Source organism: Manis javanica, chromosome 3, assembly GCF_040802235.1.
Source record: "Manis javanica isolate MJ-LG chromosome 3, MJ_LKY, whole genome shotgun sequence".
NCBI classification, from domain to species: domain Eukaryota; kingdom Metazoa; phylum Chordata; class Mammalia; order Pholidota; family Manidae; genus Manis; species Manis javanica.
Genome location: NC_133158.1, coordinates 157,585,306 through 157,603,539, shown reverse-complemented (window position 1 = coordinate 157,603,539; position 18,234 = coordinate 157,585,306). Strand labels below are relative to the sequence as shown.

The 18,234-nt window shown below is 36.6% G+C and overlaps 1 protein-coding gene across 3 annotated transcripts in view; it reads right to left on the bottom strand.

Annotated features, from left to right (window-relative positions):
- The window catches only part of PLSCR4 (phospholipid scramblase 4), a 53,265-nt gene that overhangs the window by 9,021 nt on the left and 26,010 nt on the right, over positions 1 to 18,234 (bottom strand). For 2 of the 3 annotated variants that reach the window (XM_073232237.1, XM_017653290.3), the window contains 3 exons: positions 9,406 to 9,433; positions 8,214 to 8,324; positions 745 to 980 (listed from right to left, as the gene is read on the bottom strand). In XM_073232237.1, the coding sequence (XP_073088338.1) occupies positions 745 to 980; positions 8,214 to 8,324; positions 9,406 to 9,412 (354 nt within the window). In that variant the 5' untranslated portion in view covers positions 9,413 to 9,433. Of the gene's footprint in view, positions 1 to 744; positions 981 to 8,213; positions 8,325 to 9,405; positions 9,436 to 18,234 lie in introns of all 3 variants that reach the window. The other variant, XM_073232238.1, reaches the window with a different exon arrangement.

Here is an 18,234-nt window from a genome sequence, read left to right as displayed (position 1 = left end):
TAACATATTTCACTGCTTCCTTTGTCCAAAAGCAAAACAAAATTCAATAGCTTCTAAGATTTCCAATATTATTTTTATCTTATTTTCATTAAGCAATTTTTCCAAGTTTCCTATGTATTTTTAAAAAATACCGTTTGGTATACCAGTCTGACATACTGCCCCATTCTGACCTGGTTGTCTTGGTAGCTTCTTAATGTCTCTGTAGATGGAAAATAAGAAGTCACTGTGTTGTAGGAAGGAGGTCTCTGGAACTTGGTCTGAGACAATATTCTTGGTAGGTCACCTATTTTTCTTTACATTTTACATTTGGGGGTGGCTGGAGTAGCTAATTAAAATTGTGAGTAGTGAGGAGCAATGAGCTGAGCTCCTCAGTGATTCCGTCTACTGTTCCATTCTGTGTTTGTTGCTTTTGTTAACTCTTCTAAGAAAAATGACACCTCAATTAGCATCACTGGTAGGTAGATTTTCTTCTGTCCCTACTTTTTAAACTGCCTTCAACAGGACATCTTGTATATATTAAAATTCAACATACATCCTTTAGAAAACCATACTCATCCCACCATAACTGTTCCTATATTCCCTGTTCCCTGTTCACATTTCTGCAATTAGTACTACCACTCCTACAGTCTTTAGACATCTGTCATAATTGACCCATTGCCTTTATCCACTCTATGCAGCCTTTCGACTCTTGTGAGATCCCCAGTCATACTACGTAAGAAAATGATTTGGATTTGTGTGGAGTACCTGGGCCAAATATTCCAGACCAGGAGGACAGTTTGGCATAAGAGTTGGCTCTGGCATCCATGTTATTGGAGCAAACTGATTTGGCATGTGATATTTGCCAGGTTGGTACTGGATAGGATGGATACTGCCAGGTGGCTGGTATAAGGGGATGGTAGTGGAGTGCTGTGGACCATAGTATCCCATAGGCAAGCCTCCTGGGTAGCCTACAGGTGGAGGGACAGCAGGTGCAGGGGGTCCTGTGTTCAAAAACAAATGAAAATGTTATACATTATTAATATTATAATACACTGGATATTAGCATGACCTTTTACAGGGAGATGATATAGATCATAGGACATCCACTAAGAGATGTTCCATTTTCTGAATGTGTAACATGTACCAACAATGTTACATAGTATCTCATTTAATCCTTTTAAACCTTCTAAAATAACTATTCTCATATGCAGAAGTAAGATTTGAAACAGTAAGTAACACGTTAGCCTTTCTATGTGTTAGGTTCATCCTTTGGAGACAGTAATATACCTCATCAGGTTGTAGTGGAATTAACAAAACTGTCTAGCACATAATTAGCACTGTAAATGTTTGTTATTATGTTTATTGCTATTGTTTAAGGTCAGAAAGATAGTAAGATCTACTTAACTTCAAAGAGGTGTTTTAATGACTGCTATCTAATTCCACAACAGTTTCACCACACCTGAGAGAAAGTCCATACTCGTTAGGAGTCCTTCTCCATCTTCCACCCCAGCCCTGTAAACCACTGTCTTTACAGATTTCCCTAATCCAGACATTTCATATAAATGTCATGTAACATGCAGTGTTTGTGTCTGGTTTCTTTCACTTAGCATCATCCTATTTTCAAGGCTCATCTCTGTTGTGGCATGCATTCATACTTCATTCCTTCTTATGGCCAAGTGACAGACATCCCATTGTACAGATACATCACATTTTATGTACCCATTAGTTAATTGATGGGTATTTGGTGTTTCTACTTTTTGGCTATTATAAATATCACTGCTATGAACATTTGTGTACAAGTTTTTGTGTGGACATACGTGTTTCATTCTCTTGAGTATATACCTAGTAGTAGAATTGGCTTTAACTTTTCATGGAATTGCCAAACTATTTTCCAAATGGCTTCACTGTTTTAGACTCCCACTGCTGAACTCATTTATTAGTTTGTTTAGTGTTTTTATCGTGAAGAGATGTTTCATTTTGTCAAGAACTTTTCCTGCATCTATTAATATGATTGTGTGGTTTCATGTATGCATACATTGTTTAGCATGCATTGACTGTCATGCTAAATCAATTTCTCATTCTTGGGATATACCCCACTCAGTCATGGTGTATAATCCTTATATGTTTCTGGATGTGGTTACTATGTTGTTAGCGTTTTGTTGAGCATTTTTGCATCTGTATTTACAAGCAATATTGGTTTGTAGTTTTCATTTCCCATGACATCTTTGTTTGATTTTGCTAATAGGGTAATACTGGCCTCATAGAATGAGTTGGGAAGTATTTACTATTCTTTATTTTTTTTGTAAAGTATTGGTGTTAAAATACTCTTTAAGCATTTGGTAGAATTCACGAATGAACCTATCTGGGTTTGGAATTTAGTTTGATGGAAATTGTGAAATTACTAATACAATCTCTTTATTTGTTATATAGGTCTATTAAGGTTTTTCTATATCTTCTTGAATCTTCAGTTGTTTGTGTCTTTGGAATTTGTGAATCTCATCCAGATTTTCTACTTTGTTGGTATACAACTGTTCACAGTATTCTCTTACCATATGTTTTAATTTCTGTAAGATTGTTAGTAATATGCCCATTTTCATTCCTGCTTTTTAATAATGAGTCTATCTTTTTCTTGGTTATTTTGGCTTAAGTTCCTCAATTTTGTTGATCTTTTCAAAGAACTTTTGGTTTTGTTGATTTTATCTACTGTTTTTCTTTTCTTTATTATTTCATTTACTTCTACTTTAATCTATTATTTTACCCTTCTTGCTTTGGTTTTGGTTTATTTCAGATGTGGAAAGTTGAATTACTGATGTCAGATTTTTCTGGTGATTTGGGCATTAAGCAAGGAGTGGCTTTTGAAGCTGATGAAGTCTGGGACATTCTGTGATAAAAATCCCACCTGTGAAAGTCATGAATTATGAAACTATTTCTCCTAATACTATCTGAAAACAAGGGTATGAAATATATCAAACATTCCCTTATCTAGGAAGTATTCTTCAAACACATTTCAAGAATGAGCTGCCATGCTTGCTGCTAGACAGAAAGATGTATAAAGATATGTCTGTCTTCAAAGACACAGACTTATAAGAAATACAGGTCTATAAGAAAATGTGAATGGGTATGATGGAGTAAGTAACTAGTGTCAGATGAGGTAGGTGAGCAGCATATGAATGGATTAAAGAGGAGGGGCACCTAACTCAGGCAGAGGTGGCACCCTATGCTGTTAAGTGCTGACACATTAGACTCGGCGCCTCTGCAATGGGCGTAGGTTTTACAGAACAGGTAGGTGCAAAACAAGCAGTTGCACAGGGAAGCCTCAGTATTGTGGGAGGAAAAGCTATACATGGAGATTTAGCAGACAACGCTAGAAAGGAAGGTGGCGAGGGAGTGAAGATTATGAAAGATCTGTACTCTGTGACAGCTTGAACTTTATGCCAATAAAATAGAAAGAAGGGTGATTAGTCTTACATTTAGAACCTTTATGAATGAGAAGGTTAAATTAGGCAAGAGGTTCTTGCAAGAGTCCAGGTGAAAGGCAAGGAAGTTTGTGATGAACTGAATAGGAAGTGGAGAAATAATAATTGATGTTTAAGAGACAGTTTTGTCTGGGTAATAGACTGGATATGAGGAAAGACTCTCAAGTTTTTGACCTGGATCCCTGGAGGCCTCCAGAGTAGAGAAAGAATAAGAAAGTACATGTTTGGTAGCAAGATGCCAAAGTTGAATTAAAGATAACTGAGCTGGAGATCCAGGGGAAGTGTTCCATAGGCAGTCGGAAATGCAAGTTTGGAGCACAGGTGATTGGTATGGGCAGAGACTAAAGGATTCTCAAGTGGTTAAAGGCAAATGAGACCACAGGTATTACTGAGAACACTCGGGAGAATGTGTAAGAGGACAGGTGAACCAAAGGGGTGAGAGAGGCAGGACAGGGGAGTGGGCCAACTCGGGGGAATACCAGTTTTTAAGGGTAGGGGACATAGAGTACTTCACAGAGGCTGAGAATCAGGAAAGACGAAAGGAAAATAATGGTAACTAGAAACAATGTCAAATTACAGCTATGTGAGAAAAAAAGAACTAATGTCTTTAGGAAAAAAATGGAGGAAATTATATGTTTCAGTTTGTCATAAAGATTCAACTTTTATTCCTTTAGGAATTGTGTTTGAGAGTAACCAAATTAGATGAGAAATCAGATAGATCCATCCCCTGTGTTTCAACTATTATTGAAAACAATTCAACTAAAGGTCATACAAACTATCTTAAGAATACTATTGGTTATAACATTTCAATGAGTTGATTAATTTTGTGATTTTAATTGTGGGATTTTAATATAAGAGTACGTCATGTAGCAAAATTTGAAGATTAATAAATGTGGAAGAAAATTACAATTTATTCTCTGGGGCTATAGAGATTATATTTCTAAGAAAAATTATATACAAATTTATGTAATCAAATGATTTTTGTTATAAATATTATTCAGAGATGTTAAAAGAAGTGAAGGAAAAAACTATGATAAAATTACGTAGGAAAAGGAATATTATACTCCTTTTTGAGCTTTGAAATTGTCATTAAAGTTTCTGATCAGTACTGCAGGAAAATAAAACAACATGGTTAACTTTGTGTAACTAGTATCCCATACTTATTTAAATAAAAAAACTTTTTAGATCATTGTCCTATCAATACTAGTGTTAGAAATATGGCTTTATGGGATTTGTGTTTTCTCAGTCATTTTGAATATTACCATCTTTTTAAATTTCATTTGTTTTTAGTTCATATACTAATTAACAGCTCTATTTCAAGAAATTGTCATTTTCTCTTAAATGTACTACATACAACAAAGATTTCTTTATTAATTCCTCTTTTAAGCATATTTGGGACAAAAGTCTTCTTGGTGGGAACACATATCCAGTACTACAATGCACATGGGAATTATATAATTAAATTCAAGGAAATTCATTAAAGCCAAATATTATAAGTGTAGTATTTCAAATTCCTTAATGTGAATTACAGGGACATAATTCGCATCAGTCACCTAAAATAAGTATATAGTTCGGCCACTAGGTGGTGGTCACAGTGAATTGTTGTTACTGTACTTCACACTCCTATATTAAAATTTCATATATATATATACATATATAAAATTTTCAAAAAATGTTGCTAAATCTTACCATTTCCTAAGCTGTTAAAATGTACAGGCAGACCTCATTTCATTGTGCTTTGCTTCATTGTCCTTCCAAGATACTGTGTTTTTCACAAATTGAAGATTTGGGGCAACCCTCTGTGGAACAAGCCTATTGGCACCATTTTTCCAACAGCATTTTACGTCCTGTCTGTGTCACATTTGGTAATTCTGGCAATATTTCAAGCATTTTCATTATTATTATATTTGCTATGGTTAACTGTGATCTGGTATCTACTATGTTATTACTGTAACTGTTTTGGAGTGACACGAACTACATCCATGTAAGATGGCAAACTTTATCGTAAATGTTATGTGTTTTTACTGTTCCACCAACTGTGTGTTCCCCCATGTCTCTCCCTTTTCTTGGTCCTCCCTAATCTCTGAGACCCAACAATATTGAAATTATGCCAATTAATAACCCTACAATGGCCTCTAAGTGTTCAAGGGAAAGAAAGAGTTGCATGTTTCTCATTTGAAATCAAAAGCAAAAATGATTAATCTTAGTGAGGAAAGCATGTTTAAAATTGAGACAGGCCAAAAACTAAACCTCTTGCACCAAATAGTTAGCCAAGTTGTGAATGCAAAGGGAAGGTTCTTAAAGAAAATTAAAAGTGCTACTCCAGTGAACATATTAATGAAAGAAAGTAAAACAGCCTTGTTGCTGATAATGGAGAAAGTTTTAGTGGTCTAGATAGAAGATCAAACCAATCACAACATTCCCTTAAGCCAAAGCCAAATTCAGAGCAAAACCCTAACGTTTTTTCCAATTCTATGAAGGCTGAGGGAAGTGAGGAAGCTGCAGAAGAAAACTTGGAAGCTGGCAGAGGTGGTTCATGAGATTTAATGAAAGAAACTGTCTCCATGACATAAAAGTGTAAGGTGAATCAGCAAGTGCTGATGGAGAAGCTGCAGCAAGTTATCCAGAAGATCTAGCTCAGATAATTCATGAAGGGGGCTATACTCAACAACAGACTCTCAGTAGAGATGAAATACTTTTATACTGAAAGAAGATGCCATCTAGGACTTTCATAGGTAGCAAGGAGAAGTCAATGACCGGCTTCAAAGCTTCAAAGGACAGGTTGACTTTTTAATTATGGGCTAATGCAGCTGGTGACTCTAAGTTGAAGCCAATGTTCACTTTCCATTTTGAAAATCCGAGGGTCCTTCAAAATTATGCTCAATCTACTCTGTCTGTGCTCTTATAAATAGAAAAACAAAGTCTGGCTGAGAGAATAACATGGTTTACTAAATATTTCAAACCTACTGTTTAGACCTACCATTTAGAAAAAAAAAATCCTTTCAAAAGTACTGCATATTGGCATGCACCTGGTGATGTACAATGAGATGAATGCTGTTTTCATCCTGCCAACACAACATCCAATCTGCAGCCCATGGATCAAGGAGTCATTCTGACTTTCCAGTCTTACTTAAGAAAGGCATTTTGTAAGGATATAGCTGCCACAGATAGTGATTCCTCTGATAAATCTGCTCAAAGTCAATTGAAAATCCTCTGGAAAGGATTCACCATTCTAGATGTCATTAAGAACTTTTGTGATTCATGGGAAGAGGTCAAATTATCAACATGAACAGGAGTTTGAAAGAAATTGATTCCAACCCTCATGGAGGACAATGAGGGGTTCAAGACTTCAGTGGAGGAAGTAACTGCAAATGGGGTGGAAACAGCAAGAGAACTAGAATTAGAAGTAGATCCTGAAGATGTGACGGAATTGCTGCAATTTCATAGTAAAACTGGAATAGATGAGGAGTTGCTTCATATGAATGAGCAAAGACAGTAGACAGCATCTACTCTTGGTGAAGATAATGTCAAGATTATTGAAATGACAACAAAGGATTTAGAATATGATAAACTCAGTTGATAAAGCAATGGCAGGGTTTGAGAAGATTAACTCCAATTTTGAAAGTTCTACTGTGGGTAAAATGCTATCAAGCAGCATCACATGCTACAGCCCATGAAAGGAAGCATTAATCCATGCAGCACACTACGTTGTTATCTTATTTTAAGAAATTTCCACAGCCACTCCAACCTTCAGCAACCACCACCCTGATAATTTAGCAGCCATAAATATCGCAGCAAGACCCTCCACCTCCAAAAACACTAAGACTTGCTAAAGGCATGATGATGGTTAGAATTGTTAAGCAAAAAAGTATTTCTTAATTAAGGTGTATACATTTTTTTAGACATAATGCTATTGAACACTTAACAGACTGAACTCATAACAGTGTGAACATAACTTTCGATTTTTTGGGAAACCAAAAAATGCATTTGACTCACTTGATTATCCTCTTTACTTTATTGTGGTGATCTGGAACAAACCTGAAATATCTCTGAGGCATGCCTGTGTTTGAATACAATCCTGATTAAAAACGATTTCCTTAGTCAAAAATAAGTGTATTTTTAATTTAAAAAATTTTACACATGGCCCAATTATTTTCTAAGAGGACTGTAAGGACTGAAACTTCCACTAGCAATCTGAGTATAGCCATTTTCCTGAGGCGCCACCAGGAGGGCACTCAGACTTATTTAAAAACATGTACAGAACGACAGGGCTCCTTTCATCAGCACCGAAGGCCATTCACCTTCATTCTCTCGCCACTGGTTCCATCCCATGCATGCCTCATACCAGACCTTTATGATCTTGTGTTTTGGACAATTTGTTCTTTCTCCAGGCATGGTCCCTTTCCCTTTTTTCTTTGATTGAGAAGCTCCTCATCATGCCAGCAACACTTGACTTCCTCAGTTAGGGCCTCTCTCAAATCCTTGGTAGTCAGTTACGGTCATCTGTGTGCCTACAACATTCTCCTCATGTTTCTGTATTAGAGCGAAGAGAATGCCACTGGTGTCTGTACAACTTTCTTCCTCAGTAGACTGCAAGTCCCATGAAGACAGAAACATATTCTAGCTGACATCTAGTAAACTAGCTGGCACCTGGCAGGCATTCACTATTTACTGAGTGAGTTATTTTTAAAAGCAACCCTAGCTAGCAGTATGGTATTTCTGGAGGGGGGAAAGATCCTTTCTGAATATTTAACCTACCTGGTACAAAATGGGCACTGTAGTCAGGAGGGGCATCAGGCCTTGGGTGAGGAGGCTTTATCTGATTCTCCATTTCATCCTCTGCTTGCTCAGGAGCTGTGGGGACTACAACTTGAGGGACAGACAGACAGAAGACATGATTTACAATGGAAATGATAATAAGGTAATAGAATATAATCATCTTTTATATACATCAATAGATGTAACCAATATGAAATACATGTATTTCCTATAAAACCATAATTTATTATGTATATATTTGATGAATTGTCAGGCTGAATATAGATTCAAAAATAAAACAAAGTAATGAAATTATGCTATGATCACAGCAATGAGCTTTCATGCTGACCCAATGGAGATTGCTACTGACATACATTCCTTGCACTGTAGCAAAAACTGTATTTCCCATTATATAATATGGAGAACATGGTCATCTACAGAAGGAATCTGATTTTTTCCCTAACCCTTTTTGGAAACTGACTGTGTTCTAATAAATTCAAAACAACATGATAAATACTGAATGGTTTAAAAAGCAGTGGTGCCACACTCAACTCAATTAGAGGTGGTTTGCCTACATGTCCCGTGGAAGCAGCCTATGTCGCAATAATTGTTGCACTGCATACTGAGGCCACTTCCCATTATGTCATACCTTGTCCTCTTGTTGAGATTAGAGAAACTTTTCCCTGGATGCACTGTAAGGAAAAGTTCTGAATATCTTAACTGGTTGACTTTTATCTCATAAAAAACACAAATCCCTCATATAAGGAGAGAAAGAAAAGTTTTCTCTCCTTACACCATCTCCTGCATTTCTTGAAAGCGTAGGGCCCACTTTTGAGCCTTCCCCTCTGAGGGCGGGCTGCCTTGCAGAGTTTTATTACTGCTCCCTCTTTCTGCAGACTTACCTTCCCCCCTCTGTTTTTCCTTTACCTAACATCCCCCACATACATTAGAGATCTTTCAAGCACAAATGTGCCAGTATAAATTCTTTTTCATCTTTTTCTGTCAAAGATAGATAGGAATGTTCATATGTATAAATTTTAATATGTATTATATTATATGTAATTATTATGTATATACTGCAAATGCTAAAAAACAGCTTCAAAGGGAAACAGACTCCAATTGTTTAAGGAATGTGATCACAAAATACACATTTGAAGATAAAGCATATTGAAGTTTATTCATAAAAACCTACCTGACATTTTGAAGAACTCCAATTAGTCCTGAAAAATAAAACATTTTCACACTTTAAGATATACACAGTTACTATTATTACTTAGTGATACATGTAAAGTTCTATAACTTTTCTCACCTCATTACTTCTTATTCATCCCTTTGATGAATAAGTTCAACAAATATTTATTGAACTTCTGTTATGTACCAGGCACTAGCACAGATGCTGAACATGTATCAGCAAACTAGATGGACAATGCTGGAGTTTATATTCTAGTGGACTGAGATTAAAAAACATGTCATCAATTACATGTTTTAATATAGATAATATGGTTATAAAAGCAAAGTAAACAGAACTAAACAAAGTAAAATGAAAAAAAATAATTACACCAAGTAAGAAGTTTTAAGAAAAATATGAGAGGGGAATTCCAAGAGGGTCAGGGAAGGCCTCTCTTGGGAGGTGGCCGTTGAATTATTGGAACTATGAAAGGAGGCATTGCATTAAAAATGTGAGAAGAAACCTCTAGAAAAATAGGAAAGTAAGTGCGAAGGCCCTGTGGTGGCAATGAGTAAGAATCCTCAAGGGAGGAAAAGAGGCCAGGTGTGACTGGGATGCAGTGAATGAAAGGAACCAGAGAACGGAGATAGGAGATAGAGGTCTGGCCACACCTGAAGCCTATGGCAAATGCTGGCATTTGTTGTCACTGCAGCTGAGAAGTCTTTGGGGGACTTTAGTCAGTGGAATGATCAAATCTGATTTATACTTTTATCTTGAGGGGACAAGAGTTGAAGAAGGGAGTGGTGTGGGGTGGCTTAGATCTCCCTGCATGCAGGCTGGGCCCTGAAAATGCAGAAGGCCTCTACAGTTAAAAGCTGTCATGACCAAGTAATGCTAAACTATTATGAACACACAGTTCAGTTTCTAATCTGGTTTCCAGCTGAAATAAAGCCAAAAGTCAATCACTTTTCAACCCATGGCACTCTGCCCTTGCTGGGTGATTGGGAAATCTGAAAACAATTCACTGAATGCTAAGGGAGGATTAAGTTACAACATTCTTGCTTGTACCAACTGGAAATTATCCTGCCTTATATAACATTTTGGATAAAACCATATTGTAACATTTTATAAGAAAGAGAAGAGAATTCAGGGTGGTAAAAAAGAAAAGAAATCAATGGCTTGAAGCTGGGGGTCAGGAAGTGGGCAATAAAGAGTTCTTTGAATCGCAGCTTGTGAGGCAATGTGTAGGTACATTTGACTTCATTTAAATTCACTGATGTTACTTGCTTTTAAAAAGGATTTTTATAGACTAAAAACATTTTCAAGATTGGTTTATTTTTCAAGTTGTTACTTAATCACTTGAACCAGATTTGAATTCTAGTTTTTGCCAGGCATTATTGAGGACAGTTATTTCTATTTACACAGTATCAGTCTCAAACATGCCTGATCACAAGCTTCACTTAGGAATATGCTAAAGGTACAGATTTCCAGACATGAACACCAGAGCTACCACTTCATGTTTAGGGTCCATAATTCTGTATTTTTTCCTTCAATTTTTATATTGAAAATACAAATATTCAAATCTCTATTTTCACCTAGTTTGAGCAAATGTTCAAATTTATCACTTTTACACTATACCATTTGCCATTGTAGGCTGTTGAACAGGTGGATGGACGGCTAGATGGTAAATAATTTAGCTCCTTTTCACTAAGGCACTTGGTCTTTTCTAATTAGTTTCCATCATGGAAAATGGAGACATTGCTAGAGGGCTTTTTCTTATTTGTAGCTAAATGAAAGACAAATGAGTTAATGGTACAGCTTAAGAATCTACAGGATCTTTAGTTTAGGAGAGTGACATTTATTATTCAGATAAATGGATTTATCTAGTATCAGACTTTAAAAAGAACAGATAATTAAATTACGTTCAAGACATCTACAAGAATACCTATTACATCTCTGAGATACAAATATTAAGGTTATTTTTAAAATCCTGCACTATGGAAAATTGAGTACTTAAGTCTATATTAGTATAGTATTTTATGGTATAAAATTCAATTGAGATAATATATGTAGAAATGATTAAAAGTAATATTACATTTGGCTTATTTAGAAGCCTTGCTAAACTTTTAATAAATGTAAATGTTGGTATTTTTCAAATATTCATATTTTATAAACCCCTCATTTCACAAGGATCAAAGGGTAAATATAAGTTAACGTGCTAGTAGTTCTAGGAATGTATATATGCATTGCTTAAAGAAGTATCTATTAACTTTGCTAAATGTCTCATGTATTATTTTCCTCCATCTCCATAGGAAGTGATGGCTACTCAACTTTAGTTGTTACATGTAACCTTGTGCTGTGTAATAAAGAATTTACCTGGCCTTTGTCCTGGCTTCTGGGGAGAAACTTCTAAACACTTGAAATTTCCTGAGTGATAGGAGTGCCTTTATTAATCATGAAGGGTCCCTGGGCCACACCTGGTTTCATACTAAGGAGATGTCACAGGATAGGGGCAGATCATGCCAGAAAGAGCATCATGTGATTAACAGGGCTGGGGCTCTGCGCCACATGATATTTGACTGGAACAGTGAGCAGAGGAAGGGAACTGGAGATTTAGTTCAACCACTAGGCCAACAATTCAAGTAATCATGACTCTTTAATGAGACCAAATTACAAACTCTGGCCTGAGGTTTGAGCGGCTTCTGGTTGGTAAATACATCAATATGTTGGGAGGGTGACACATTCTGATTCCTTCAGGAAGAGGCATGGAAGCTGTGAATTTGGGACCCTACCAGACCTCACCCTATGTATCTCTTTATCTGGCTGGTCCTCATTTGTGTCCTTTATGACAAAACTTTAATTATAAATATAGCACTATCCAGAGTTCTGTGAGTCATTCTAGCAAATGGACAAATGCAAGGAAGGTGATGGGAACCCCTGAATTTGTGGCCAGTTACTCAAAAGTGTGGGTGACTGGGGACCCCCAGAACTACGGCTGGAGTCTTAAGTGGTGGCCGTCTTACTGGGGACTCTGTCCTTAAATTTGTGGAATCTGCACTAACTCTGAGTGGTTAGTGTCAGAATTGAATAGTACTTAGATTGTTAGAAAAGTTGCTAAGCTACTGCAGAGACAATATAATTCTGATTATAAAAGTAATACATCAGTTTTTGTAAAACATCAAGAAATGAAGTATAAAGAAATGAACAAAACCCTTAAACCAACCTTCCCAAAATAACTATTCTTAAAATGTTTGTGAATGTCCTATGTGTGTGTGTTTATATCTCTGTATATACATGGGGATTTTTATAATAAATATTACTAGAAATACTATAAAACTAACAAATATATTTATTTACATAAGGTACCAATGACTGTACCTTATTTGGGGGACTGATAGGCTAGCAGGTTTTAAAGAATCACTAATGCAAAAGTATTATAAAATAGCAGATAACTGTATTGTATGGAAGGAACTTCCATTACATTAAAAAAATGTTGGCTTTTCTTTTCTAAATGACCCTTTAAATACCTACTGCTTACAAAAACATAAAACTTTTATTCATTTCCAATGAAGCAAGACAAACACAAATGGGAATTTAATGGCTTCCTAGGGGAACAAGTTCCCAAAACTGGAGGTTTAAAAGCAACAGATGCATTGTGTTTCTATTTAGCTTGCCAGTGGATTCTGGATTGAATACTAAAATAGCTAGGTCACTACTTTTCTGAAAGAGAAAAAATTTAAATTAACATGCACGTTCAGGGGCAGCCTCTGTGAAATCACTGCTAAAGAACAAAAGAGTTCAAGTCAGCTTTGACAGGGGTATCCAGAAATGGCTTCAGATTCTTCCCAAATCTGACACATTTAGGGTTTAACTAGATGTTTGCAGTAAATTCACTAGACATATTGTCTGTCCTTTTGCTTTCTTTTCTGTTTACATTTCTTAGCTGTACATTAATGGATAAAAAAGGCTGGGATGCCTAAAAACTGTTTATTCTTTCTGTGGCCAATATGTCATGTCAGAATGTGATCTCCCTTTACTGATAATCCTGTTCTATTTTTCAATTGTGTTTACAAAAGCACTTAAAAATAATTTGATTGGCAGTTTACTGGTATTCATTTCATAGAAAGCTTTAAGAAGAGGTACTATAACAGAGGTGGGAACCGAGGCGCAGAGAAGTTATTTAAAGGCTTTGCTCCAAGAATGTATGGCTAGTGAGAAGTACTGCTTGGATCTGACGCAACAAACCACTCCCCCCAAGACTACAATATGTTGTTACTTCACATGTGCCTTCTTATTATCCACTGTCTTCTGGCCATCAATATTTACCTTTGAAGTAGAGGGGATTGGAAAATTACTTTTTATTTTATTTTATTTTTTTAATTTTTATTTTGGTATCATTAATCTACAATTACATGAAGGACATTATGTTTACTAGGCTCCCCCCTTCACCAAGTCCCCCCCACATCCCCGTTCACAGTCACTGTCCATCAAAATAGTAAGATGCTGTAAAATCACTACTTGTCACCAAGTTCACGGTCACTATCCTTCAACACAGTAAGATGCTGTAAAATCACTACTTGTCTTCTCTGTGTTGCACAGCCCTCCCCGTGCCCCCCCAACACTATACATGCTAATCGTAATGCCCCCTTTCTTTTCTTCCCGCCCTTATGCCTCCCTTCCCACCCGTCCTCCCCAGTCCCTTTCCCTTTGGTAACTATAGTCCATTTTTGGGTTCTGTGCTTCTGCTGCTGTTTTGTTCCTTCAGTTTTCCTTTGTTCTTATACTCCACATATGAGTGAAATCATTTGGTACTTGTCTTTCTCCGCCTGCCTTATTTCACTGACCATAATACCCTCTAGCTCCATCCATGTTGTTGAAAATTATAGGATAAGATTTTTTTCTTATGGCTGAGTAATATTCCATTGCATATATGTACCACATATTCTTTATCCATTCATCTACTGATGGACATTTAGGTTGCTTCCATATCTTGGCTATTGTAAATAGTGCAGTGATAAACATAGGGGTGCATCTGTCTTTTTCAAACTCGAGTGCTGCATTCTTAGGGTAAATTCCTAGAAGTGGAATTCCTGGGTCAAATAGTATTTCTATTTTGAGCATTTTGAGGAACCTCCATACTGCTTTCCACAATGGTTGAACTAATTTACATTCCCACCAGCAGTGTAGGAGGGTTCCCCTTTCTCCACAACCTCGCCAACATTTATTATTTGTCTTTTGGATGGTAGCTATCCTTACTGGTGTGAGATGATATCTCATTGTGGTTTTAATTTGCATTTCTCTGATGACAAGCATTGTGGAGCATTTTTTCATGTGTCTGTTGGCCATCTGGATTTCTTCATTAGAGAACTGTCTATTCAGCTACTCTACCCATTTTTTAATTGGATTATTTAGTTTTTGTTTGTTGAGCTGTGTGAGCTCTTTATATATTTTGGATGTCAACCCTTTATTGGATCTGTCATTTACGAATATATTCTCCCATACTGTAGGGTACCTTTTTGTTCTATTGATGGTGTCCTTTGCTGTACAGAAGCCTTTCAGCTTGATATAGTCGCATTTGTTCATTTTTGTGCTTGTTTCCCTTGCCAGGGGAGATATGTTCAAGAAGAGGTCACTCATGTTTATGTCTAAGAGATTTTTGCCTATGTTTTTTTCTAAGAATTTTATGGTTTCATGACTTACATTCAAGTCTTTGATCCATTTCAAATTTACTTTTGTGTATGGGGTTAGACAGTGATCCAGTTTCATTCTCTTACATGTAGCTGTCCAGTTTTGCCAGCACCATCTGTTGAAGAGACTGTCATTTCCCCACTGTATGTCCATGACCCCTTTATCGAATATTAGTTGACCATATATGTTTGGGTTAATGTTTGGAGTTTCTATTCGGTTCCATTGGTCTGTGGCTCTGTTCTTGTGCCAGTACCAAATTGTCTTGATTACTGTGGCTTTGTAGTAGAGCTTGAAGTTGGAGAGTGAGAACCCCCCACTTTATTCTTCCTTCTCAGGATTCCTTTGGCTATTCGGGGTCTTTGGTGTTTCCATATGAATTTTTGAACTATTTGTTCCAGTTCATTGAAGAATGCTGTTGGTAGTTTGATAGGGATTGCATCGAATCTGCATATTGCTTTGGGCAGGATGGCCATTTTGATGGTATTAATTCTTCCTAGCCAAGAGCATGGGATGAGTTTCCATTTGTTAGTGCCCTCTTTAATTTCTCTTAAGAGTGTCTTATAGTTTTCAGGGTATAGGTCTTTCACTTCCGTGGTTAGGTTTATTCCTAGGTATTTTATTCTTTTTGATGCTATTATGAATGGAATTGTCTTCCTGATTTCTCTCTCTATTAGTTTATTGTTAGTGCATAGGAAAGTCACACATTTCTGTGTGTTAATTTTGTATCTTGCAAATTTGCTGAATTCCGATATTAGCTCTAGTAGTTTTGGAGTGGAGTCTTTAGGGTTTTTTATGTACAATATCATGTCATCTGCAAATAGTGACAGTTTAACTTCTTCTTTACCAATCTGGATTCCTTGTATTTCTTTGTTTTGTCTACTTGCTGTGGCTAGGACCTCCAGTACTATATTGAAAAACAGTGGGGATAGCGGGCATCCCTGTCTTGTTTCCGATCACAGAGGAAAAGCTTTCAGCTTCTCGCTGTTCAGTATGATGTTGGCTGTGTGTTTATCATATATGGCCTTTATTATGTTGAGGTACTTGCCCTCTATACCCATTTTGTTGAGAGTTTTTATCATGAATGGATGTTGAATTTTATCGAATGCTTTTTCAGCATCTATGGACATGATCATGTGGTTGTGTCTTTCTTTTTGTTGATGAGGTGGATGATGTTGATGGATTTCCGAATGTTGTACCATCCTTGCATCCCTGGGATGAATCCCACTTGGTCATGGTGTATGATCTTTTTGATGTATTTTTGAATTTGGTTTGCTAATATTTCATTGAGTATTTTTGCATTTACATTCATTAGGGATATTGGACTGTAGTTTTCTTTTTGGTGGGGTGTTTGCCTGGTTTTGGTATTAGAGTGATGTTGGCTTCATAGAATGAGTTTGGGAGTATTCCCTCCTCTTTTTTTTTTTTTTGGAAAACTTTAAGGAGAATGGGTATTACGTCTTCTCTGTATGTCTGATAAAATTCCGAGGTAAATCCATCTGGCCAGGGGGTTTTATTCTTTGGTAGTTTTTTTATTACTGCTTCAATTTCGTTGCTGGTAAATTGGTCTGTTTAGATTTTCTGTTTCTTTCTGGGTCATTCTTGGAAGGTTGTATTTTTCTAGGAAGTTGTCCATTTCTCCTAGGTTTCCCAGCTTGTTAGCATATAGGTTTTCATAGTACTCTCTAATAATTCTTTGTATTTCTGTGGGGTCCATCGTGATTTCTCCTTTCTCGTTTCTGATTCTGTTGATGTGTGTTGACTCTCTTTTCCTCTTAAAAAGTCTGGCTAGAGGCTTATCTATTTTCTTTATTTTCTCGAAGAACCAGCTCCTGGTTTCATTGATTTTTACTATTGTTTTATTTTTCTCAATTTTATTTATTTCTTCTCTGATCTTTATTATGTCCATCCTTCTGCTGACCTTAGGCCTCATTTGTTCTTCTTTTTCCAATTTCAATAATTGTGACATTAGACCATTCATTTGGGATTGTTCTTCCTTCTTTAAATATGCCTGGATTGCTATATACTTTCCTCTTAAGACTGCTTTTGCTGTATCCCACAGTAGTTGGGGCTTTGTGTTGTTGATGTCGGTTGTTTCCATATATTGCTGGATCTCCATTTTGATTTGGTCATTGATCCATTGATTATTTAGAAGCATGTTGTTAAGCCTCCATGTGTTTGTGAGCCTTTTTGCTTTCTTTGTACAGTTTATTTCTAGCTTTATGCCTTTTTGGTCTGAAAAGTTAAGTTGGTAGGATTTCAGTCTTTTGGAATTTACTGAGGCTGTTTTTGTGGCCTAGTATGTGGTCTATTCTGGAGAATGTTCCATGTGCACTTGAGAATAATGTGTATCCTGCAGCTTTTGGATGTAGAGTTCTATAGATGTCTGTTAGGTCCATCTGTTCTAGTATGTTGTTCAGTGCCTCTGTGTCCTTACTTCTTTTCTGTCTGGTGGATCTGTCCCTTGGAGTGAGTGGTGTGTTGAAGTCTCCCAGAATGAATGCATTGCATTCTATTTCCTCCTTTAATTCTGCTAGTATTTGTTTCACGGATGTTGGTGCTCCTGTGTTGGGTGCATATATATTTATAATGGTTATATCTTCTTGTTGGACTGAGTCCTTTATCATTATGTAATGTCCTTCTTTATCTTTTGTTACTTTCTTTATTTTGAAGTCTATTTTGTCTGATACTAGTATTGCAACACCTGCTTTTTTCTCTCTGTTGTTTGCATGAAATATCTTCTTCCATCCCTTGACTTTAAGTCTGTGCATGTCTTTGGGTTTGAGGTGAGTCTCTTATAAGCAGCATATGGATGGGTCTTGCTTTTTTATCCATTCTATTTCTCTGTGTCTTTAGATTTGTGCATTCAGTCCATTTACCTTTAGGGTGATTATTGAAAGGTATGTACTTATTGCCATTGCAGGCTTTAAGTTTGTGGTTACCAAAGGTTCCAGGTTAGCTTCTTTACTGTCTTACTGTCTAACTTAACTTGCTTATTGAGCTGTTACAAACACGGTCTGATGATGCTTTATTTCTCTCCCTTCTTATTCCTCCTCCTCCCTTCTTCATGTGTTGGGTGTTTTGTTCTGTGCTCTTTTTAGGAGTGCTCCCATCTAGAGCAGTCCCTGTAAGAAGCCCTGTAGAGGTGGTTTGTGAGAGGCAAATTCC